Source organism: Gorilla gorilla, chromosome 2 (assembly GCF_029281585.2).
Source record: "Gorilla gorilla gorilla isolate KB3781 chromosome 2, NHGRI_mGorGor1-v2.1_pri, whole genome shotgun sequence".
Lineage (NCBI taxonomy): Eukaryota > Metazoa > Chordata > Mammalia > Primates > Hominidae > Gorilla > Gorilla gorilla.
In genome coordinates this window covers 152,458,534-152,485,499 of record NC_086017.1, presented here as the reverse complement: position 1 = coordinate 152,485,499, position 26,966 = coordinate 152,458,534, and the positions used below count along the sequence as shown (strand labels likewise).

At 44.2% G+C, this 26,966-nt stretch overlaps 1 protein-coding gene across 5 annotated transcripts in view; it reads right to left on the bottom strand.

Moving 5' to 3' along the window:
• Positions 1-3,827: 3,827 nt before the first annotated feature.
• Positions 3,828-26,966, bottom strand: part of PXYLP1 (2-phosphoxylose phosphatase 1) — a 62,757-nt gene continuing 39,618 nt past the window's right edge. For all 5 annotated transcript variants that reach the window (XM_031009254.3, XM_055383065.2, XM_063704260.1 and 2 more), the window contains 4 exons: positions 19,937-20,095; positions 18,944-19,070; positions 10,991-11,130; positions 3,828-6,197 (listed from right to left, as the gene is read on the bottom strand). In XM_031009254.3, the coding sequence (XP_030865114.1) occupies positions 5,260-6,197; positions 10,991-11,130; positions 18,944-19,070; positions 19,937-20,095 (1,364 nt within the window). In that variant the 3' untranslated portion in view covers positions 3,828-5,259. The remainder of the gene's footprint in view (positions 6,198-10,990; positions 11,131-18,943; positions 19,071-19,936; positions 20,096-26,966) is intronic.

Sequence of the window (26,966 nt, the reverse complement as noted above, 5' to 3'; positions counted from 1 at the left end):
AATTGATAGTCCACTAGCAAGAATAATAAAGAAGAAAAGAGAGAAGAATCCAATAGAGGCAATAAAAAATGATAAAGGGGATATCACCACCAATCCCACAGAAATACAAATTACCACCAGAGAATACTACAAACACCTCTACGCAAATAAACTAGAAAATCTAGAAGAAATGGACAAATTCCTGGACACATACACCCTCCCAAGACTAAACCAGGAAGAAGTTGAATCTCTGAATAGACCAATAACAGTCTCTGAAATTGAGGTAATAATTAATAGCATACCAACCAAAAAAACTCCAGGACCAGATGGATTCACAGCTGAATTCTACCAGAGGTACAAGGAGGAGCTGGTACCATTCCTTCTGAAACTATTCCAATCAATAGAAAAAGAGGGAATCCTCCCTAACTCATTTTATGAGGCCAGCATCATCCTGATACCAAAGCCTGACAGAGACACAACCAAAAAAGAGAATTTTAGACCAACATTCCTGATGAACATCAATGCAAAAATCCTCAATAAAATACTGGCAAAACTAATCCAGCAGCACATCAAAAAGCTTATCCACCATGATCAAGTGGACTTCATTCCTGGGATGCAAGGTTGGTTCAACATATGCAAATCAATAAACGTAATCCAGCATATAAACAGAACCAAAGACAAAAACCACATGATTATCTCAATAGATGCACAAAAGGCCTCTGACAAAATTCAACAGCCCTTCATGCTAAAAACTCTCAATAAATTAGGTATTGATGGGATTTATCTCAAAATAATAAGAGCTATTTATGACAAACCCACAGCCAATATCATACTGAATGGGCAAAAACTGGAAGCATTCCCTTTGAAAACTGGCAAAAGACAGGATGCCCTCTCTCACCACTCCTATTCAACATAGTGTTGGAAGTTCTGGCCAGGGCAATCAGGCAGGAGAAAGAAATAAAGGGTATTCAATTAGGAAAAGAGGAAGTCAAATTGTTCCTGTTTGCAGATGACATGATTGTATATCTAGAAAACCCCATTGTCTCAGCCCAAAATCTCCTTTAAGCTGATAAGCAACTTCAGCAAAGTCTCAGGATACAAAATCAATGTGAAAAAATCACAAGCATTCTTATACACCAATAACAGACAAACAGAGAGCCAAATCATGAGTGAACTCCCATTCACAATTGCTTCAAAGGGAATAAAATACCTAGGAATCCAACTTACAAGGGATGTGAAGGACCTCTTCAAGGAGAACTACAAACCACTGCTCAACGAAATAAAAGAGGACACAAACAAATGGAAGAACATTCCATGCTCATGGATAGGAAGAATCAATATCGTGAAAATGGCCATACTGTCCGAGGTAATTTACAGATTCAATACCATCCCCATCAAGCTACCAATGACTTTCTCCACAGAATTGGAAAAAACTACTTTAAAGTTCATATGGAACCAAAAAAGAGCCCTCATTGCCAAGTCAATCCTAAGCCAAAAGAACAAAGCTGGAGGCATCACGCTACCTCACTTCAAACTATACTACAAGGCTACAGTAACCAAAACAGCATGGTACTGGTACCAAAACAGAGATATAGACCAATGGAACAGAACAGAGCCCTCAGAAATAATACCACACATCTACAACCATCTGATCTTTGACAAACCTGACAAAAACAAGAACTAGGGAAAGGATTCCCTATTTAATCAATGGTGCTGGGAAAACTGGCTAGCCATATGTAGAAAGCTGAAACTGGATCCCTTCCTTACACCTTATACAAAAATTAATTCAAGATGGATTAAAGACCTAAATGTTAGACCTAAAACCATAAAAACCCTAGAAGAAAATCTAGGCAATACCATTCAGGACATAGGCATGGGCAAGGACTTCATGTCTAAAACACCAAAAGCAATGGCATCAAAAGCCAAAATTGACAAATGGGATCTCATTAAACTAAAGAGCTTCTGCACAGCAAAAGAAACTACCATCAGAGTGAACAGGCAACCTACAGAATGGGAAAAAATTTTTGCAATCTACTCATCTGACAAAGGGCTAATATCCAGAATCTACAGAGAACTCAAACAAATTTACAAGAAACAAACAACCCCATCAACAAGTGGGCGAAGGATATGAACAGACGCTTCTCAAAAGAAGACATTATGCAGCCAACAGACACATGAAAAAATGCTCATCATCACTGGCCATCAGAGAAATGCAAATCAAAACCACAATGAGATACCATCTCACACCAGTTAGAATGGCGATCATTAAAAAGTCAGGAAACAACAGGTGCTGGAGAGGATGTGGAGAAACAGGAACACTTTTACACTGTTGGTGGGACTGTAAACTAGTTCAACCATTGTGGAAGACAGTGTGGCGATTCCTCAAGGATCTAGAACTAGAAGTAGCATTTGACCCAGCCATCCCATTACTGGGTATATACCCAAAAGATTATAAATCATGCTGCTATAAAGACACATGCACACGTATGTTTATTGCAGCACTATTCACAATAGCAAAGACTTGGAACCAACCCAGATGTCCATCAATGATAGACTGGATTAAGAAAATGTGGCACATATACACCATGGAATACCATTCAGCCATAAAAAAATGATGCGTTCATGTCCTTTGTAGGGACATGGATGAAACTGGAAACCATCATTCTCAGCAAACTATCGTAAGGACAAAAAACCAAACACTGCGTGTTCTCACTCATAGGTGGGAATTGAACAGTGAGAACACTTGGACACAGGAAGGGGAACATCACACACTGAGGCCTGTTGTGGAGTGGGGGGCTGGGGGAGGGATAGCATTGGGAGATATACCTAATGTAAATGACGAGTTAATGGGTGCAGCACACCAACATGGCACATGTATACATATGTAACAAAGCTGCACATTGTGAACATGTACCCTATAACTTAAAATATAATAAAAAAAAGAAAAATAAATAATTACATTGTAAAAAAAAGAGAAATACTTCTAAGACATACTATTAAAAGATACAAGTTATTAAAAAATATTTTTAAAGGAAAAATATTTTTAAGGGAAGCAAGTCACAGAACTATATATATATATACACACACATATTATATATATTTACATATATATAAAATGATCTAGTTCCTATTAAAAACTACATATATTTCTGAATCTACATGGAACTTTTCCAGAAGAATGTCAGACACCTCACAATATTACCTCTGGAGGTGGGATTAGATGAGAACATCACTTCTGAAGCTGTTTTTCAGTATTGGTTATTTTCTAGTGGGCATGTATTAATCATAAAAACAAGGAAGCTAAATTATGCATGTATACACCCAGGTCTGTCATGAGTTAAGTCATTAGACCACTGCCCAGAAACCAAGGACTATGACTGTGTCCACTGATCTCATCTCTGTGCTTAGTGTTTGTTATGGAATGAAGTGTCTCGGAACTTGATAGTGAGGAAGATATTTTGATGCTGTGCATACCGGTGTCTTAGAAGACAAAACTGTTATCTACACTTTTGGTGTTGACTCTTAGCCACAATATTTACTTTTACCAACAGATACTATCAATTGATTTTTTTAAAAATCTTCCGAGTCACTTTTATTTTTAAATCTTCAAGCTGTGTTTAGCAGTTCTAATTCAGATATATTGTGAGTGGGAAGGAAAGAAAACACATTTAGTCTTTGAATACTTGAGAGATAACACAACTTTCAGCAGTAAGTAAAGCAGTTAAAATAAAATTTTAAAATACTGGTTCTCTGCATGACATTTGAATGAAGGGGGAAAAATAAAATACTGGCTCTCACTTGAAAATAACTTGAGTGACTTATAGGTACAAACCATTAGTTGTATAGTATAGGTATTCTTCAAAAATTTATTTATAGAAACAGACATATTCAAATCCAACACTGGACAAAAACAAAGAGAAAAAGTTGGAATGCCGATGACAACAGAGAATCTCACTTGCATTTTCCATTTCTCTGAATTAGCACCATTAGTTCAGAAATCACAGATGTAATTATAATTGCTTCTAATATATAAAACACCTTATAAAGATCTGTAAACTATCTAATAGCAAAGTTCTTCCAAAAACGCATTTAAAAATCAATCAGAATTTACCATTTGAAACTGATGAAAATGGTTTAAAAATGAATCCAGTTCTACGGCTTGTCAAAGGGAATGAGCCATAATTAGTTTTATTGGAAGAAAGTGCCTGAATTCATCTTCTAGCCTCCTTCTAACCACCAAGCAGGTACAGTAAATTGAATATTACTACAGGAATAAGAGTCATCTAAAACTGGTCTTAGAAAATATTTTCCTAAACTATAAAAATACTAAATGGCATACAAAAATTTCAGCATATACAGCAAATAGACTACAGCAGACAAATATTTAGAACATACTTAAAACTATCTTGTACCACAATCATCATAAACATCAAGTATTCTTCTAATCAGTTTTCTATGATTCATTCTAATTCAATGTTTATTTACCCTCAAGTTTTGTTCTAGTGTCAGATACAGACCAAATTCTGTGTTTCTAGCAGAAGTTACTGGAGGAACCATTGAATAATTCTTGGTATTCAACTCGTTCTCAAAGTGCTGGAAGTGCAATTGTAGTATAGCCTATTTTTTAGATGAGGGGTCAGCAAACTACAGCCCAGGGGCCAAATCTGGTCACCATCTGTTTTGTCCGGCCTGGGAACCCAGCTACACATATTCCTTTACGTACTGTCTGTGGTTGCTTTCCTGCTTCCGAAACAGAGTTGAGTAGTTATGACAGAGACTGTATGTGGCCTTTTGGTCCACACAGTCTGAAATATTTACAATCTGGCCCTTTACAGAAAAAGTTTGCCAACCTTTATTTTAGATAAATCACTTCAAGAAATTCTTACCAAGGACAAGGTAAAAATGTCTAAGATTAAAAAAATTTTGGTTGAGGCATGCTGGTTCCATCACATAGTAACATGGGGCAGGCCAGAAGAGTGCAAACTTGGATTGGCAACTTCAGGTCTTGAACTATATTATTCTGGCATTCTAAGCGAAGTCTGGCTATGATAAAGTACCTTCTATTCCTCTGTGAACTGGCCATTTTGTACCAAGCAATTCACGTACCACATTGCAGCAATGTGCTTACTGTTCAACCCCAACCATCTGTGGTTCCCACAAACAATATTTAGCCTTTAAAATGCAATAATCTTCTACCCTTAGTAACAGACAAAACTAGAAGTGGACCTTTCCCTATGCTCTGTATTGGCATGGATTCTATACTGCTGTACTGCATACCTTTTAGAATCCTTCCCTGTGACATGCATCGTAATAATTTGTACCACTGCCACCCAGGGCTACAAACATGTCCCTTTTGACAAAGCGGACCAAGTTTTCAAGCGGGCACATGGGCTTGGGAGAACGCTTGTGGTGGTCTTGGCAGAAAGAGGTGTGGAATGTGACATCGACGCCATTGTAAAGAATCCGGACGGAATGTTCACTGGGCTTTTCTCTGTCTTGCCAAAGCTCAAAGATCAACCTGGCTGCAAACCTTGGGAACCTGGCTTCTGAAAGGCCCAAGGCACTGAGAACTGGTGACAGAGTGACATCATGAGCAGAGTAGAGGGCAAAGAGCTCTTCTTTCCTGCCCTCGGTGGCACGCTGCATCCGGCCGATGGTTTGGTTCAGGATGGGGTGGGCACCCAGGAGAGAATACCCGAGGTACAATTTCTTCTCCCGTCTTTCCCTTTCATCCTCGATCTGATGGGTCTTAATTACCTTGAAGTGCTCCATGTCAACACAGCCATTTCTGGTACAGGGAAAGCTGACATTATGGCAGAAGTGGCAGAGCATGGAGTCTATGGGGTTGGCAGCTCTAAGCTGCTTGGTGGGGACATCCACGATCTTGGCCATCTCCCCGTAGGTCTTCTCCAGCTGGCTGTTTTTCAAACGTAGGAGGTACTGACGACGCTGCTCCTTTTCCAGATACTGGTTTCTTACCGGGCAATAGCAGCTTCCAGAGCAGAACAGCGCACTTGGCTGGTGCCTGAAATAAATCTTCTTCCAGTCAAAATCTGGGAGAAAGCCATAAAGCAAGGCCAGCCCACTTTGTAGGGTCCGGCTTTTCCCAGTGGTCTCTAAATAGAGCTGGTCTGCAGACCAATCATTGGGCAGGAGTTTGTGTTTCTTTAGATAGATATCCCTCAGCAGCTGACCGTTCTGCAAATGCTGCACGACTCCTGAAACACAAGCACACAAAGCTTACCTTACTTCCAGCTGAGCAAAAGAAACAGCAAGGGGAGGTGGAGTCAGTGTGTGGCTCTGGAGTGTTTTAGGGCAAGAGAATGGCATCCAGCCTGTTTCCCCATGGTGTGGAAGTTACAAGCTCAAGTTCACAACAGCTTGTGAAGGGAGCCTCTTGGGAGTATTCATGAAGGATGAGCAGAGCAGGGCCCTGGCCTTGAGAACCACGGCCTTTGGAGCATCTGCCTTGCACTTGTCCTCCAGACTGGCCTCTTCCCTGGGGAAAGTGTTGTGACTGGTTGCTCTCAGGGTTCGAAGTCACCCAGCCAGGGGATATCTGTAATTGCATGGGCCTAAGGAGAGGTTTTTCCCTCCTGTCCAGCATTCCTCAGTGTGCAGCGAGTGCTCAGTGAAACCGCTCAGGCGAAGGCTGACTGCAGATTCCCTGCTTGCTGCTGTCTCCTCACTGCTGGAGAGTCCCCTCCTTGACCCCATCCTCCCCAGCCTGCCAACCGAATGTTCTCTGATAACCTGCTGGGTACGTTCTGCCTGATCCTGGGGGCTTTACAGACTCGTCAACACACATGCATTCTCTGTATGATATGGAACAATCTCCTGATACCCAGATAGAATACTTGAAAAAAGCCAAGTGTAGAACAGTATGTTGATTATGCTCCTTTAAAAAGAAAAAGAGGGAAAAATAAGAATATGTATTTGCAGTTGCCTGAGTTTTGCATAAAGAAACTTTGGAAAGTTGTGTAAGAAACTAATCTCAATGGTTCCCTGGGGGTGACGGAGGTACAAAAACGAGGTGGATGGAACATGGGTAGAAGCAAGAATTTAAAGTTTACCTCTTAGTACTGTTTTAGTTTTGAACTATCACAGTATGATAATAAATTAACTTTTAACATTGGAAAAAGCCTTATCTTTAAGCAGGAGAAGGCAACCCAAGACAAAAACAAGCTCACTCTCATCCTGTAGTAGGAGGTAACGGGACACAATCTGTCATGGGCATGAGTTCTACACACAGGCCCTGTGACCAGTGACACCATTTATTCAGATATCCAAACAGTATGAAAAGTCCCACTGCAAAGATGAGACAACTTCAGCTGAAAATTGTGAGACAGAGGGAAATATATTCCCCTGGGAAAGGGAACAGCTCAGCAAAACCCACAAAGGATGTCTGGGTCCTACTGTGAATGAAGAGTGCTGAGAACAGAACTCCCCCAGGAACCCAGGAACTAAAGGCTGGAACAGGATTTAGCATTTCCAAGACGCTTTGCAAAAAAACATGCAAACCGTGAGAGATAAACATTAGATTCTGTGTCTCGCCCTAGTTCACTGCTGGGCCTATTTTATTTGGTTAGGCCACATAAAGTTAGAGTGCTTACTGTGTGCCAGGCCTTTCTCATTTAATCCTCACAAAAACCCAATGAAGAAGGTATATTATTATATTTTATATTTTCCTTATTTTGTAGATGAAGAAACAAAGGCCCTGAACCATTTACAGTTAAAAAGTGGCAGAGCTAAAACCCAAGACCCCATCTGGTCCTAATTTTATGCTCTTAGACCCTTACATTTTCATGCCGAAATACAAAGTTCTAGCTATTTAGGGCTTCTTATACTTGCCAAACATAGCCTGCATCTTCATGGCTTTGTTCATACCGTTCCCCTTTCTCTCCCTAGAGAAATCCTCCCAGGGCCTGGCTCCAACACTACCTTCTTTGTAGTGCTTTCCTTCTTCTTCTCCCTGGTCAAGTTAATAATTCCTTCCTCTTCCCATATGCTGCTGGACCATGACAACATCAGCTGCATTTATTGGGAGCCTCTCATATGCCGGCACTGCACTAGGCACTCTACACATGCTACCTCATCAAATTCACCACCAGCCACCGGGAAGACAGGCTCCTCCCCATGCTACAGGTCTGTCTGACTCCAAGGCCTGTGTTTACTCTCTAAGGCCCTGCAGTATCTGGCATTATAGGCAGTTGTCTCCACGCGCATTGTGTGCTGCAGTTGCAGCCTTCTTTAGGACAGGCAGGAGGGTCCTATTCATCCTGCTACCCTCTCACACTCAGCAGCTGCCAAAGCATCTTCAACAGGGTAGGCACTCATGAGCAATCTTACCTTACATAGTTACTGTAGGGTGCCGTAAGTGCACCAGGGACAAAAGATGATTATAACAGCCATGCATTTTTCATGATATTTAAAATAGAAATAAAAATGACCATTAAAAGAGAATGAGGAAACAGGAGCAGACAGTATTACAAAAATGATTTCTAGAGTAACACTAATTTAGAAACGATGATGATGATAGATGAATTAAGAAGAAAGATCTGAATGAATGATTAGGTGTGTGAGGGCCAACCCCCCTGGATCCAGAGACTGGCGCCCTCACCTCCTGTTCTCTGCACAGTCACCCTGACCTGTTAGCCAGGGCTGATGGATGCTAACCCCTAGGACCTCAAGGATTCTCCCCCTCTCAAGAATTTGGATTTGCAAGTTCATCTGTGTGTGTGGCTGGGACTGTAATTTTGTTGACAGACACAGCAAAAAATTACAGAGAGAGGCAGGGACAAGATAGCTTTTTTATTCCTGGTTCCAGTCTCTAGAGGTCTGGTCACACTCTTGATCTTGGAGTCTGTGAGTCATTCCTGAATTCTTATAATAAATTTCCTTTTTTTGCTTGAGGTGTTTTCTGTTATTTTTAACCAGAGAATCTAAGCAGCAATTCTCAGCAAGAGTGCTACTGCCTTCAGAGAGGGCTTGGGGGTGGAGTTATCACAATAGATGGGGAAAGGCATTCCTGGCACCTAGTGGGTAGGGGCTGGGGGGCTAGTCTCCAGAAGGGACACGTGTCTCTGTCCCACACAACTTTTGAATGCAGCACGAGACATTCCATCATGTGCAAAACATATTTGAATACTTTAGCCTGTAGAATCTAATTCTGGTTTTTTTTGTGTCTAGAACACAAAACCATTTTTGTATAATATTAATGTTCACTGAATTTTCCAGAAATACAATATAAACTAAGGAACATCTATACTTTGTTTTGATCAGAATTTCAGAAAAACCATGTCCTGACATGTGGTATTAGAGTCAACAATACAGCATCCATCAATCATCTGCATTTGTAGTTGTCAGAGTCACATTTAGGTACAAGCATTTGAAGATTTCATTCTATTTTCTAGTGTAGCTGTTCTTAAGCATTTATACAGAGACACATATAATTAGGTAGTAAATTAGTTTCTTTTCATTTGTTATCGCTGGGGATCCTGGTATAACTTTTAAATAATTAACTGCATAGAAAGATTACATTCATTCATTCATTCATTCATTCACTCACTGAGACAGGGCCTCACTCTGTCACTCAGGCTGGAGTGCAGTGGCATGATCATGGTTCACTGCAGCCTTGACCTCCTGGGCTCAAGTGGTCCTCCCGCCTCAGGCACCTGAGTAGCTGGGACTACAGGCACATGCCACCACACTTGGCTAATTTTAAAAAATTGTTTGTAGAGATGGGGTTCCACTATGTTGCTCAGACTGCTCTCGAACCCTCAGGCTCAAACGATTATCCTGCCTCAGCCTCCCAAAGTGCTGGGATTACAGGCATGAGGCACCATGCCTGGCTGGTTATATTATATTTAAATTTCACTTCATGATAGTTGAGGGAGATTGCAAAATAGTTAATTGTGTAATCAAAGGGGGTGTTGGATCTGCTAGGATGAAAACCCTCGTTCTAAAGTAATGCATGTGGAACTAATTGCCAAAGGCTTTTGACACAACTCCTTATCCACGCCTAGTCCTCCAGAGGCTTCAGCTTGTTCCACTCTGTCTATCCAATATCATTTCCCCAATAATAATGGCAAAACCTAAGAGGGCCTACTATAGGATGGAGACCTTCCCTCCATCCCTGCTGAGGTCCTAAGATGCTGATGCAAGATGAAGACAGAACATGGCCAATGGGTCTTCCCAATTCACCCATAAAGGCTGGTGACCAAGCAAAGGTCCTCTGAGGTTCCAGACTGAAGAATCAGAAAACTGAAACCTCTTGAAGGACCACCTGTTCCTCTATTCCCAGCAAAGGTGACTCCACGGTTAACTCACCAACCTACCCTGATGGTGAACTGACTGCACATGGTCTGACTAGGGCTGCGGAGGGAAAGCTGTGCTTCTGTGAGAACTCAGCTCAGCCAAACAAACTCCACATGCAGTAGAAATGTGCCATGCATTTTCCTCCCTGAGATCTTGTACATGAAAACCTATTAGAAGTTTTGTTAGAAATATCTGAGAACATGAGATTAGTTAAATAAATGACCAATTGCCCATCCAGAGTGAAAGAATACGGCGCTATCATAAATGATGTAGTGGATAAACAGTTATTCATAGGGAAATATTACCAAAATGTGTTGTTGAGTGGAAAAGTGGGTTATGAAATAGTGTGTTTAGTAAGATGTGTGTGTGTGCATAAGCACAGGAAGAAGGGTTACTCTTAAAGGTCTATTTCTGTGGTGGAATTACGGTTGCTTAAACTTTTTCTTCTTTTTACTTGTCTTTCCTAAATTATTTTCATGAACATGTATTGTTTTTGTAAGAAGGAGAAAGGTTCTATTTAGTTTTGAGAACTCTGATGTTTATTTAGAGGCCCTGGTGACCGAGCTCCTTGAAGAGCCAGTCCTTGCTTACCCCCTCTGAGCTGCAGAGCACCCCGCCCAGGAGAACTGCTAGGAAGGTATGCAAGCAGAAGAGCGGGTGGGGGAACCCCTGAGCACATGGGGGTCACGCATACCTGTCTGTGTGAGCTCTCCCATCTCACACAGTGGGTGATTTGGGTAAAGAGGCAAGGAGTTCAAGGGGCTTTCGAAAGAGGCTCCGGATCCTTTTGACATGTGACTAACGAAAGCTTCCAGTTTTGGGTGATACGGTTTCCTAGAGAGATGATAGAGAGAGTTAGAAGTCAGAGTGCTCCACAAGAGTCCAAACAGTTTCCAGCTTCAGCGAGCCAAATCCCACGTGTGTCGCAGCCTTTTGCACCCACAGTAACAGGTACTGGCTCAATCACTTTTCAGTTCCAATTTCATTATTTCTCGACCACTGACACTGACACATGAAATCCCCTCTGTGAGGTCGGCCAGAGTTCCTAACCTCTGCTGAACTCAGTACTGTGGGATTCAGCTTCGCCGTCTATCTTCCGGCTCCCCAACCTGCGCTGCCTTCCGGGCTCGCTCTCCGGGAGGCCGCCAACACCCACCCAGCAGTCACGCCTAGGCTGGGCATCGTCCCACTCTCTCCATTCCCTGCCCCTGCACATGCTGTCTGCTCCCCATGTCTTGCAGATTCTTTCTCCTGGTGCTTCTCCATCCCCTTCTCCTTCATCCTCACAGCTACTACCTAGGTTCTGGCCTCAGGCAGCTTTTGTCTGGCTGGCAATGGGCTCTTCATTGGTCTTCTTGCTGATTAAGCATGCCCCTCTAATAATCTTGCCTTCTCCACTGCCAGAAGGATTGATTTAAAAGGTAACTCTGACCAGTCACTGCCCTTCCCTATCACCACCTTCTGGAAGGGGCCACACACAGCCTGTCCCTCTATTTTGGCCTCGCCCTGGTACTCACTGGCCCTCTCTACCCTAATACTGTGCTCTGGCCACGCCAAGCCAAAGGCCTTCTTTCCTCCAACACACAACGCACCTCATTCTTCAACACTTCCACCACTTCCCGCGAGCTATCCCTTCCTCCTAGAAAATCTACCCTATCCTTTATCAAGGTCACCCATAATCCTTAATTTTTCTGACCTCTGAAAAATCCCCCTTTAGGAAAATTGTTAACTGAATAAGATAACCAGGATCTCTATACCTCTTTACAATCCACTCCACGTTTTGGACATACAACCTCTCATTTAATATAGGGTAATAATAAATGTCAAAAAAAGTTTATATATGAGATCTGAGAGTATCTATATTTCTGCCACAAAGTATATGTGGTAAATCTTTCTAGTCACTAATATACAATTACCCTGAATAATGAAACGACCTATGAATATAAACATCTTTTCTTTGAATAATGAAGTAGCCTATGAATGTATATACATTTTCCAGCTGAAGAGAAGTGGACAGATAGAGTAGTTCATGCCTAAACTCTATAAGAATCAGCATGAAAAGAAGCAAAGATAAACTGTTCTAATGGCAAACCCCTGCTGTCTGAAGGCCCAGTTAACTTTGAAAGTGCTTTAAAAATGGCTGCCAAAATGGGTTTATTATCTATCAACAACATAAAACTAAAAAAAAAAATCCATCTTTTAAAAATATGTTTTTAAATTAGAGAATACTAATCCAGACATGTAATATAGTCTAATAAATCACCCTGGATGGCTAAAGGGAGTTATGCCTTTCCACAAAAACAGGGTACGTTATTTTGCCTGAGGCTAAAGCACATAAATGTTTGCAAACTGGGAAATAAAATGTCCAGACTGACAATGAGGCTGCCAAGAGTAATCCACATAAACAAAGGCTATCCATCAACAGGAGTCAAATGTTCTGCACCAGGCCATTATTTCAGGTTGGAGCTTTTTTTGAGGATCTGAGAAAGCTTTGCTGCCAATTTTAGAAATGGAATTTCATGACTGGAAGTGTTTGCTGAGGTGACCCAGGTTTTCAGGGCATCTGACTGCTTAATGATATCTAACTGCATTCATTCCAGTGTTTTTTATTTTTGTTTTTTGTTGTTGTTGTTGTTGTGTTGTTTGTTTTTGGCATGCAAAGATGAAGATTTGTGGAAGAAAAACTTCATTTAAAGAATAGCTAACACACCGGGCATGGTGGCTCATGCCTGTAATCCCAGCATTTTGGGAGGCCGAGGTGGGAGGATTGCTTGGGGCCAGGAGTTTGAGACTGGCCAACATAGTGAGACCATGTCTCTACAAAAAATGCAAAAACTAGCCAGGCATGGTGGCGCAGGCCTATAGTCTCAGCCACTCAGGAGGCTAAAGCAGGAGGATCACATGAGTCCAGGAGGTCGAGGCTGTAGTGAGCTGTGACTGTACTACTGTACTCTAGCCTAGGTGACAAAGAGATACGCTGTCTCAAAAAAAAAAAAAAGAAAAGAAAAAGAAAAAAAACATTTGACAACAAATGGCTGTATCTTTTTAGTGGAAAGCAGACCAGGTAACTCGAGTCCTGGACCTGGATCTGACTACCCAGGCCCTGTCTGCCTGGTCCACTGCTCCATCCCTGGAGCCCAGAGGATGCTTAGCACATAGCAGATGTTCTAAAAATATATGTGAGTGAATTCAACTGTGAAGTGTCCCATCCTTGGATGTTTCATGAAAATAGCAAGCCTTCCATAATCTGTAGAAATGAATATGATAAGTTCCCATACGGTTTGTTAAAATATTCAGATTTTGATGAAAATATAGTCGGCCCTCCATCTCTTCAGATTCTGCATTGGAAGATTCAACTGTGGATCCAAAAATACTTGGAAAAAACCCAATAAGAAATAACAATACAACAATAAAAATAATACAAATAACAACTATTTACACAGCATTTACATTGTGTTTGGCTTTATAAGTAATCTAGAGATGATGTAAAGTACATGGGAGAATGTGCGCAGGTTCTGTGTAAATACAACACCATTTTACATAAGGGACTTGAGCATCTCAGATTCTGGTATCCAAGGAGGATCCTGGAACCAATCCTCTATGGATGACTGTATTAAAACTAAAGGCTACTGTGGATGAGACTAGTGTACTAGTTGTACACTAAAATCTATTCTCTTCTTAAGAACTTGGTTAGATCCTATTTCTGAGGTCCTGAAATGAGGTAAAACCGCATTCGCCAACAGAACGGAAAGATGTATGCCACTTCTGGGTTCAGGCTTTCTGATCATGTGTATGCCCGGTTCACATTATCTTCCTTCCTTCCAGCCATTATTTAGGCATGGCAGCAACCAGGGTTCAACCATGTAGCCATCCCTAGGGGATGGCAGAAGCAACAACCTGGAAGAAACCTGGGGCCCTGAATGACCAGGTGGAGCTGACTAGCACAATCTGGAACACACATTTCAGACCTTCACATGAGGAAGAGCTAAACTTCCTTGTTATTTAAGGTAATGCATTCATGATTCCCTGTGCTACAAAATAAACTTACAAAATAGGTGTACCCTGACTAATGCAGACATAATTATAACCATGAAAATAAATTTTTCTTTAGGAAAAACTCATATTATTGTGGGCTCATTGAAAATCTGCTTTCATAATGAAAACTGAAATAATCAAAAGTGTTACTATCTTAAGCCTTCAAGTCATTCACTTTGGAGTCCTTATCTTCACTTTTATATGCATTATTCACATCTATTTATGCCACAAAGTTTGAGGCCAAACCCCAAGGCTAATCCACACACCCATGAGAACATTTATTGTTTATTTAAAATCTCAGCAATGACTGAGTTCTGCACAGAATGTTAAGGCAAGCAGAAGAGGCAGACGACCAGTGACACTGTTACCAGAAAACACAATCCAAAAGAGCATACATAGCTGGAAACTGGAATCACATTAGATTTTTAAAGTTCATGCCAATTAAAGAATTTATCATCTTACATATTAATAACATGAGATTATGAAAAGATAAGCCCAGTGTACTTTTCTTTGTTTTTAGCTTTCTGGACCTTTTGGTCTTACTTGATGTAATGCATTGCCCTGCTTTCCTTAGCTCTCATAACATTGCTCTCCTGACTTTTCCCCATTTGCAACATCCCTGGCCCCTCTTGAAATCCTTTTTCTCTCTGAGTACCACATGCTGGTGCTTCCCAGGACTCTGGTTTTGGCCCATCCCTCACTCCTCAGGTTCTGTCTGTAATATAAGCCCACAGCTTCAAATGCCATCAACATGCTGAAGATTCTCAACTAAACCTCTTTCTCCCAGCAAGCCAGTGCCCCTGAGCTGCAAAATTATACAGACTAGGCCAGGCAGGGTGGCTCACACCTGTAATCCCAGCACTTTGGGAGGCTGAGGCGGGCTGATCATGAGGTCAAGAGATCAAGACCATCCTGGCCAACATGGTGAAACCCCGTCTGTACTAAAAAATAAAAAAATACAAAAATACAAAAATTAGCTGGGCGTGGTGGCACGTGCCTGTAGTCCCAGCTACTTGGGAGGCTGAGGCAGGAGAATCGCTTGAACCTGGGAGGCAGAGGTTGCAGCGAGCCAAGTTCATGCCATTGCACTCCAGCCTAGTGACAGAGCGAGACTCTGTCTCAAAAAAAAAAAAAATTATACAGCCTATTACTGACTAGAAACTGTCTCTTGAATGTTTCATGATAGCTCAAATGTAGCACCAATGCCTGTACTAACTTCCCCCCATACCTCCCTTCTGTGTTCTCTAATTCCAGGGAGGGGTACCACCACCAGCCAGACACCCAGTCAGAAACCTGGGCCCCATCGGGCCTGCCTTTCATACCCCTGTCCAACCTGCCACCAAGCCCTATTGATCCCACCTTGTAACCTTCTCTAAGACCCACTCACTCTCTCCATCTCTGCTGCCACTTTCTGAGTTTCAGCTGCCATCATTTATTCATTCAACAAACATTTAATCACACCCCACCACTCATGTCAGTCACTGTCCTAAGCACTTGGGATGCAGCAACAGTGAACAAAAACAAATAAAAATCTCTGCCCTTAGGGAGGTTATATTCTAGCCTGGGGAAGCAGACAATACACAATGAACACTGTGTGTGTGTGTGTGTGTGTGTGTGTCTGTGTGTGTGTGTGTGTGTGTGTTTGTCTGGGTTAGAAAGTAACAGATGCTGTGGCAAAGAGAAGAGCAGGCTAAGGGGGCTGTGGGAGACCAGGGTGGAAGGAGGAGCACCTTGTCATTTTAACTGGAGTGTTCTGAGTAGGTTCTATTGAGAAGGTGACATTTGAGCAAAGACTTAAAGGAGGTAAGAGGACTGGCCATAAAGCTTTCTGTGGGAAGAGCCTTCTAGAGACAGAAACCAGTTTGTGCAAAGGCCCTGAGGCAGCATACAGTGCCTGAATGTGGAAGGAAGAGCTAGGAGCATTGTGGCTGAAGCACAGTGAGTGAGCACGAGGAGAGCGGAGGGCAAGGTCAGGCGGGTAAGGGGTGGAGGAAGGGCACTCAGGCCTTGTGGGGCACTTTAAGGATGTGGATTCTGATTCTGAGTGAAGTCTCTCCTCTGGATCACTACCCTAATAATAACACCACTAGCTGCCACCAGCTTCCAATCCATCTTCCACACTATGGCTGTCAGAGACCTTCATCTTTTCATCCCTTTCACTGCCTGGCTCTCTCGCTGCCTTCATGCGTGGACACACTCCCTTGCTGGGTATCGAAGCCTCAGATAACCTAGTTCCTACCCAGTTTTCCACTCCACACTTGAGCCTGTGAAACTAACTTTCTGCTCAAGCCTGTGAAACTAACTTTGAGGGCCCCAATGTGCCAAGCTGTCCACCACCTCACACTGCATGGGTTGGTCTCACCGCCCAAGGGGCCATTCAGCACCAGCTTCTGCCTGACTTGCTCCTGCACACCTTTCTGGTCCCTTTCTCTGTGTGGCCTTCCCTGATCTGCCACCCCGTGTCCCCTCCCTGCCCCAGGTGGGGTCAGGCTGCCCCTCTTCTGGCTCATGCCCCCAAATATGGCACCCAAACTACTTCCATTTCTACTTCTTGCTCTTCTTCCATTTCTTCCTCTTCTTTCTCTAATGCTGCCACCTGTGCCAGCTACTATTCACTGCGGGCTGCTGTGTCCTGGGCACCGGGCCTGTCTCTGTAAATGTGCTGAGCTCCCTGAGGGCAGAGGCAGCCCCAACAAGCGGCCTTTCTTCTTCGACTCCTCAGAAGCCCACTCCCTCCATCACTGCTCCAGCCCAGCCATACCCTGGTCTTATTGTGGCTCACGCCTGCCCAGTTCTTTCAGCCTCGGGCCCCCTGCACTTGCTGCTTACTCCATAGGGAACGCTCTGTCCCCGGACCATCACAGGGCTGGCCCCTTCACTTCATGTAGGTGCCTGCTCGTGTACTGCCTTCTGGTACCTGGCACATGATAGAAGCATAAAACTAAAATTTGTGCAATAAATGCTGATCAAAGTGGATGTTTTCTCTTCCTTGGATGTAGAAAAGTGTATTTAATTCATATTTATGAATGCAAAAAAGCATTTACTAAATATGGCATATAAATAACTAATAACCTTAATGCTGGCTAAATGTAATACTATGAGGGTTAAAATAGCACCTTCCTTATAAAGCACATGGCATTCACAAAGAGGCAGCTTCTACTACAAAGGCTTTGAGAGTCACAGGGTGTGGCATCGTGGATGGAAACCCTGGGGCAACAAACTTGTGGACCGCCAGCTAGTGCTTGGTTCAGCTCACTGCACCCTGCCTGCTGGCCACAGTATTCCGTTTCACTAGACTAGAATAATGGGCATGCTCCAGGGCACACCACCTTTTAGGAGGTCACAACATTAGTAATTTTTAAAGCTGAAGTAGCACCTGGGAAGACAGCAGGTATTGCTCGTGACCCAGATCCCACAGTCCTGGGGGAGTCAGCAGCCTAGAGAGGGTCCCCTTCACCGGGGTTCCTGCTCACTCTTACTCTTAAGTACCTGTTTATAATGATGAGTCAACTATTACTGTTTTTAAAGATTAAATTAATTAAATGATATTAAGTAACTATGCATACTCCACCCTCTTTACACAAAGGATTTAAAGCGGCTTCTAAAAATACAGAATGTTCAATAAAATAAAACTAGGCAAAGGAAAATGAGGGCAGAGGCAGCCAGGCCAACTGGTCCCTAGGAACTGAACCTCTCAAATGGGAGCGCCAAAAATGGCCCCATTAGAGGGTCCTGGCATCACTGTGACAGGGGCCCTGCAAGAAGAGCTACAAAGTGTCACTTTTAAAGAACAGCCCTGGCTGTAGTGAGGTAATCCATGGCTCCACCAGGCTCGCCCTCCCGGGGCAGGCTGGCATCCCAGAAGCATTCCATCAAAATAACGTCTTCCCCACTGAGCACTTCATCTCCTGACCTCATTCAGTAAACTCTGCTAGAATGTTATGTGCCTCCAGACACATTTGCTGAGGTCTAGCCCAACATTTTATTGCTAACTATGCCTCTAATTTTAGGGCCATGCCATTTCCATACAATTTCCACACTCTGTTCAATTATTTTTCATCCTAAGGGCTTTCAACCAAGAACAGGCTGCCTCTACTCCAGTGAAAAATTAGAAAGGTGAAATAATTCTTACATTTATATGGCTCTGCAATTGCTAACGTGCATTTGTCTGTGTCATCTCACTTACTCCTTGCCCCAACTTTGCATGGGGAGCCTTGTGATCCCCGTTTCAGAGGTAGGAGGCTGAGGCTCAGAGGACACTAGGGGGCTTGCCCGCTGCTCTGAATGGAGTAGGTGAGCTGGGACGGAGGACTCTTAACTCAGTGCTCACTGTACTGTGTCCCAACTGTTTATTAAAGTGAAAAACATCAGGGTGGGAGGGTGAGCCTCAGACTGGCCTGGGCTCAGTATATCTGCTGTGTTGCTTCAAACAGGTGTCCCCGCCTCTGTGGGCCTCCGTCTTTTCAGCTGTATAATGGCACTCACATGTAGGACTGCTCTGAGCTCAGGCTCCTGCAAACAGTATGGTTCACCAAGTGTAGGTCCTGTCATTCTCTATCCTACAGGATATAACAGATACTTGAAAATGACTTTTAGAAAAAGTGCAATTTACCTGTTAGCCACCAGAGTGCAGTCAATTTCTGGTCGCTTTGTTTTGGGAATGACATACAGTGGGTACCTGTCTCCGTGGCGAATGAACACATGCACTGAGACCAGCTTAAAATGATGCGGGGCATGACCTGCGCGAGAGAAGCACATTGTCTGGTTATCACTCAATAGGTGTCAATCCTTTTAGAAGGGGGCCAAGGGGATGACCTGGCCACATTCGTGCTGGGAATCTGAGCCAGAGGCAGCAGGGGCCACCGTGGGGTTGCAGAGCCACCACAGTGAAGAGGCCCTGGCTGCCATTCTGGATGGGGGCCACTGAATAGTCTTACAAGGCGGGACAGAGGAACACGAGTAGGCTGATTATGTCCCAGACCTCCTGGAAACAAAGGGAGGCTGGTGAAATGCGGGCATGACTACTAATGTGGCCTCACTCACATGCACAGACCAGGGAGAGAGCCATGGAAATACTAGAAACAATGATTTCTGCTTTAAATCTTTCATGAGACAAGAGAAGGCATAAAGAGATCAATAAGGATTCAACACTATGCTCTGATACACTTTTACAAAAGCAAAACTTGTAGAAATTGCCTCACTTCTATGGCAAGACGCCAGCAGGACATCCTGAGTCCCAAGAGGCTACCCTGAAAAGCAGAGTGTCTCAATGTGCTGCACTAGTGCCTGCCAAGGCCACCTTTCTACCTTGCTGCTGTCTCACTAAAGATCATGATGATGGCAAACATTTGTGGTGGGTTGATCGTGAGCCACGTGGTATGTTCAGAGCAGTTACTGAAACCTCCCCAGTCCCAGGCATAAGTCCTGTGAGTTACTCCCATTTTATAGAGGAGAATGCAAGGACCCAGGAACTCATTCAAGGGCACAGCCTGGTGGCAACTGCAGGACTTGGGTCCTGGCCATCTTGCTCCTTACTGCTGTGCAATGCTGCTGGAATAACTAGTCCCCAAAGGGGTATCTGTCCTGGTGGCACAGTCAGGCCTACCTTCCATGCTGCGCTCGGCCACGCTGGGGATGTTGCAGTACAAAAGAGCTTCATAAACGGGGTCTGTCACAGGGGGCTCCGTCACAGGGTCGGGCATGATTCTCTTTCGACTCTTGCTACTCATTCCATTCTTAGGTGTCGACACCGGGATCAGGTGGACTGAAACGAAGCAAGGCAGGTTGTGATGCACAGTTCCTGGGGCGCCAGGCCAGCTGCAAGGCCCAGCGCAGGGCTGGATTTCACTTTGAGGAGCTATTCTTACACTGAGAATCAGGGTGCACTTCAGTGGAGCAGAAGTCAGCTTCCCATTCAAGAAGGGCTTCTGAGCCCCACTGTGTCCTGCCCCTTCCTCACTGCCACTACCCTCTCCTTACCATCTATTCAACACCAGGGGGGCCTCCCAAGCAAAGGGGCCTCACTCAGGGCAGTTGGAGGAAGACCTCACACACTAACTTCTTAGGACCTGATTACCTCTTCCTAATGCCGTTTAATTCCAGTAACAACAAGAAGGAGGAAAACCATCATTCCTCATTGAAGACCTGCTAGGTGCCAGATGTGGGTGTCTGACATATCCCATTTATCATCATCTGCTTTATGCTTTGTGGGCCTTCAGAGTCGCTCATCTAACCCATGAGAGCACTTTACAGAAGAAAGCCAAGGACCAAGGCATGTGTGGTGGGTGAAAGCCTGTCTCACGCTTACTCCTTGACTTCAGGCCAGCTTCCCTGCCACTGTCTTCAGGGTGGCATGTGTGGGTCTTGCAATCTGTGTGCTTGTCCATCTACTACCCTCATTCCATTAGTGAGCTGACCCTTAACCACCATGTGTGGTCAGGCTGGACTGTCAATCACAGTGTCCCCACCCCCTGGCAGGGGTGGACATGTGACCAGAGTCAATAAGGGTAGTAATGGGGCAACTGGACTCCCTTTCCTCGAGACGGGTGATATACAGACTCTAGAAGAGGTGCTCTTTTTCTTTCGTATGCTAATCTGTAAGAATGGAAATGTGGGGCTGCCCAGCCATCTATCCCTCATGAACAGCTTCTGTCTCAGTGGTCCCTAATCTCTCCATGCCTAGGGAATGTCTTTGTAGCATCATAGATCCTCTAGAACTCCCAACACAGTAATAGTCATACTTTCAGCATCCGCCCTTTGAGGGAAACACATGAAAATAAGTGTGCTCATAGATCTTTTTAACTTCTAAAAGATTTATTAATCACCATAATATCCACACATGCGCACGAACAATAGCTAAAACAGGGACCAACCGCCAGCCTAAATCAATGTAAATTCCCTAATTACTTCTACAAATTCTTCTACATAAATATTTAAAACTTCCCTTTGGCAAACAGATGCCATAAACAAAGATAAAAGGCAACACACTGAGAGAAAAATATTTGCAACTAACCTAACAGACAAATGATTAATATCCAAAGTCCATAAGAGCCCCTACACCTGAAAAATCATTAAAGGATATGAACAGGCTAATCGCAGAAAAATAAATACCAATGGCCAATAAACACATAAAGAGATGCTTAAGTTTATTCATAATTAGATACAGATAAAACAACAGTGTGATACTGTTTTTCATAATTAAGTTTATTCATAATTAAAGAAATATAAATCAAACAGTGGACTATATTAATAATTTTTCCTCATCAAACTGGAAAATCATGTTTTAATGATAACACTCAATATTGGGAAGGGTGTGAGAAACCTGATGCTTCCAAACATCATGGGGAGGGTGGAAACCGGCACCTCTCAGGAGTGTTTGGCAGTAGCCATCAAAATGGTATATGTGCACTACCCCCGATCTCGTTATTCTACGTCTTGGAATCCATTCTGTAACTATAAAGATAGCGATGCCCACGCACAAAAATGTATGGCCAAAGAGATTCCCTGCAGTGCTGTTTGTAATAACAAAAAAGGGAAATAACCTAAATATCCATCTCTAGCAGAACAGAATGTTATGTCCCTACTGTGGAATGTTCTATCCCAGTTAAAAAGAGGGAAAAGAATCAAAGATAAATTAAGTGAAGTGAATACACCAAGTCACTGTATACTGATATAATCCTCTTTGTGTAACGAAAAAAAACAAACCATAAATGCATAAATATACAGGGATTTGTTTATTACGTAAATGCATAGAAAAAATGTCTAGAAGGTTGCCCATCATAACACAGCAGTGGTTTTCCTCTGGGAAAGGATGGAATGGGGTGTGAAAAAGTATTTTTACTTGTTTATATATTCGCACACACATATACGTACAGTCATGAGTTGCGTAACAATGGGGATGCACTGAGAAATGGCCCTTAGGCAATTTTGTCATAGTGTAAACATCATAGAGTGCACTTACACAAACCTAGATGGTAGAGCTTTCTACACACCTAGGCTATCTGGTCAGCCTGCCGCTCCTAGGCTACAAACCTGAACTGCATGTTACCGCACTGAATGTTGTAAGCAGTTGCAACACAATGGTAAGTACTTGTGTATCTAAACATATCTCGACTTAGAAAGAATACAGTAAAAATATGGTATTATAATATGGCACCACTGTCATATATGTGTTCTGTCATTGATGGAAGTCATTATGTGGTACATGACTGCATATATATTTATAGTAAGCACATATTAATGTATTCTATATGTATAGAAATACATATTTCTGTATTTCTATGCTGTCTAGGTAAGCATTTTTTTTTTTTTTACAGTGAACATATTTCCCTTCATTACTTGTGTTACCAAAACAACAATCACAGAGATACAGAACTGGTGATTCACCCACCCAACATTCGCCCTTTGGTTGCTCCTAGGGCCACTTTCTTTCCAGTAGTTGGAAGGTGCTAGGATGGCTAACACAGCCCAGGTGTTCAGAGGGAATTCACTACAGGGGGATTAGCACAAGAGCACGGAAATATAGAAAAGTGCTAAGGCAGTCTCTTAGTGACCTGGCCCTTCTGGCTGGCTCAGTCCTTGATTCTGCTCTTTTGTGAAATCTACCAAGTCCTGGCCCCTTGGCCATGCCTGTGGGCACACTCCCTTGGAGTCTGGGCCAGGGAGAGAAGCAGCTAAGGAGACAGGATAATATGAGTGACACAGAAATGGAGGGGCATAGGTGAGGACAGTGGGTGTCCTAGAGTGCCCACAGTTTGCTAGTTCATCTATAAGCACCCAGGGTGAGGCCTGTTGTGGCTGCCATTTGGGAACCATGGTGGTTGGGTGCAAATGACCCACCCATGACCCAAGGAAGCAGTGGTTTGAAAACCACAGATAAAGATCAGAATGAGACCTTCTGTCCAGAAAGATTTTATCTGCTGCTTCCTCTGGTATCTGGGCCTGTCAACTGTGTCTACTAGTTCAGAGTGTGAGATCACCCTGTACTATCTGTGCCTCCCTGAGTCACCAGGACATAGCATCAGTTCACAAGGGGCCTTCCCAATACCAGGCATTCAAAACAGGTCCTGACGCATAGAAGCTGTGAGGAGAAGTCTCCCCAGCTCCATCTTGACCCCAATCCCAACTTGGTTCTCACTGTTCTGAGCTGCTCTGAGCCACCCCACCCCACAGGATGTTTCTCGCCTATGCTCTACCGTTTGCTGGCAACTCTACTCTCACCCTCTGCTCCCGAAATCTGGCCAACACTGTAACTGATCCTAGGGTCACCTCCTCCAGGAAGACCGCCCTGAATCCCCAGTTCCCACATCCTCTTCTATGAGCCTACCCAGTTCCTGCTGCCATCATGGCTCACAGCATAGTATATGCAAGCAGGGGTGTCCCAGTTTGTCACCCTGCCATCCCAAACATCCAGAGGGCTGGGAGTGTGCCTCTTTCACATTTATATCCCCCGCTGACTGACAGAGGATAGGTCTTCCAAAAATACCTGCTGAACTGGGGCAGACGCTGTGCTCCATGCTTTTGATGAAATATCTCATTGACTCCTCATGTGGAGCACTGAGGGTTGCCGAACCAGTCTGGGGTGAGGGGCATCCAAACAGGCTTCCCAGAGGAGACACCTAGCTGGGCCTGAAAAACTGATGAAGCTGGCTGTATGGAGGGGAAGAGGAGAGGAGCTGAGGGGAGGCCGTGAAACACAGCCAAACATGGCAGATGAGGGTCAGCAAGCTGGCTCAGGATACTTGCTAACTAGCCCAGGGTCCTGTAAGGCCTGGTCAGGTTGGCCTCACCAGGGTTGATGTGCAGGCCGGGCTCCAGGAGGAAGGCTGGGAAGGGGCCTGGAGGAGCAGACCCTGGGCTGCAGGCCGCCTCTGCCCTGGTGCTGTGCTACTCACCACATCAGCTCTTGAGGCTTGCCCCGATCACCTAGATAAAGGGAGCTGAGGGACAGACCCAGGAGCTGGGGGGCAGACACTGCTCCAGGACACTGCTCCTCCCAGCAGGCTTTGCCCAGGCCCCCCATGCCTCTAGCTGTCCTGTGGGACAATTAGAAACTCTGCTGACCTCAGGCAGATGACAGCAGCTCAGATGTCACAGGGCAAGAGAAAGAGGCTGTGGGGGCATCAGAAAGAATAGTGGGCAGATAAATAGATGGAAGGATAACGAGTTTCATTATGTAGCTGGGAAAACCCATGAATCTAAATGAGTGCCCTGGGGCCACTGTGCCACCAGGACCAACATAAATAACAGGATACGAGATATCTTTTACTGATGATTAACTCTGTACCAACGGGCATGCAATTTCTCTGTGGTGTGATTACCAAGTAGGAGGGCAAATTTCCATAAGCTACCTTTGGAAATAAGCCTCTCTTTTATGGCGGTGTTCTCTGCTCATCTCATCTACGATCACTTTCATCCTGTCCACACATCTATAACCCTCACGTGTAAAGATGCCGACAAGGTCTCAATTTCAAAGAAATGGCAGAGAACATGACCTCTAAAGCATCTCCTTGGGACCCTCCCTCTCAAAAGCAACCAACAAATTTCTTAGAATCATGAGTAAAACAACCAGATGCTATCCCATGCAGGCTCCCTCCCCACCACCCTTCCCCACCCCATCTCCCGAATGCACAGTGGATGACTCTGTATGTATTACTAGTAAACATTCCCATAGCTATAGCTAGGATGCAAGCCAAACTGATCCTCTCTCTGCTTTTCCCAGCTTTGGATCTCAACCTAGGAAGAGTAACCATCAGCCAGACAGTAGACCTTAGGCAGAGGCAGGTCAAGGGAGTTACCTAAGGTCCTGAAGCCTGTAAGCCCGGACCTGCTCACCCACTAAGCTCGGTATTTATGCATTTGTCCATCTGGCCATCCAACATGTATGGAGCACATGCTGGGGATTCTTCAGAGAATAAAATGGACAAGGTCTCTGCCCTCATAGGGTTTACAATCCAGTTGCGGGGGACAGTCAGACATTAAATAAGAAAAGGTGGGGAGAAAGCACATGGACCATAAGGAGAAAATAGCCTTCTCAGGCACGGGGCCCCCTGCACTCACTGGTTGCTGGTTGGGGGGTGCAGGTATGGAAACGATGCAGTGAAGACATGGATATAAAGGAAATATTGGGAAGTTACCAGATGTGATGATTAATACTGGGTGTCAACTTGATTGGGTTGAAGAACACAAAGTATTGCTCCTTGGTGTGTCTATGAGTGTGTTGCCAAAGGAGATTAACATTTGAGTCAGTGGGCTGGGAAAGGCAGACCCACCCTTAATCTGGGTGGGCACAATCTAATAAGCTGCCAATGCAGCTGGAATATAAGCAGGCAGAAAAAATATGAATAGACAGGCTGGCCTAGCCTCCCAACCTACATCTTTCTCCCATGCTGGATGCGCCCCGCTCTTGAACATCAGATCCAAGTTCCTCAGTTTTGGAACTTGGACTGGCTTTCCTTGCTCCCCAGCCTGCCGACAGCCTATTGTGGGACCTTGTGATCGTGTGAGTTAATACTTAATAAACTCCCCTTTATAAATATATATATATATATGTATATATTCCATTAGTTCTGTCCCTCTAGAGAGCCCAGGAGTGGTCAATAACAGCTTTAAGCAAAACACGACTTAATCAACTAGACTTGGGTTAGTAGCGAACACTAGAAACTTGTTTAGAGAGACATGTTTCATCTAATGATGATTTGCTCATTTTGATTTTTGTTTATTCCATTGATGGTCCCCATGGAATAGAAAATAAGGAGGGAAAAGGTCAGGGTCAGAGTCAGATCATAACAGCACAGGCTGCTAGGCCACAAACCCCTGTCTAGCCTTTGAACCTCAGGGCACCTTAGTTATCCCTGAAACTCAACAACCATAGGGGCAGCAGATAAAGTTATAACCAAGTATCTGCTGCCACCTCATTATCTGGGAGTTACTTTGACTTGCACAAGGACACACCAGTTTCTTTCCCCTAGGGTGTCAAGCCAACCTCCCTGATATCCAGGTCACCTCCCTATACCAAGGCCCTGGGATAGGGCCAAGGACAGAAATCTACCTGCATATGTGGCCTTCTTCTTGCCTTAGGAAACTGCTGTATGCAAGCTCCTTGCAGGTGCCTTGAAACTGACTTTAATGGAGCACAATGAAGGGCCCCATCCCTGGGTCAGCTCATCTCTCCCCACTTCCTTCTGTGGCGACAGACCCATCCTCCTTTGGGAGCAGCTCCTCTTCTCATGCCAACCCCATGGCCCGGTGGGGGGCTGTCATGCTGCTCCTCCAGGACCATGTCTCCGCCTTGCTAACTAGCCCAGGGATGAGGACCTGACTCTAGGCAGCTGTGCCAATAAAGGGACCTTTCCAGGAAAGACAGGCTGTCCCATGTGGAAGACACTTCTGCAGTGGGAGTCAGATGGCTTCCAAACCCCTCCCTCCTGCCATCCCCATGCTTGTGTGATTTGGCTGTCAGCCTTCTTCTGATTACACAGATACCTGGCAGATTACAGTTGGGTATCAGGGACCCAGAGTTTCCCGGGAAATGTCAGCATGATGAGGCTAAAGTGTTGGCTCAGCTCTGTCTCCATTGCTCTGGGATCAGCTGCCACACAAGTCACCCCACTGACTACACCAGCAAAGAACCTCTT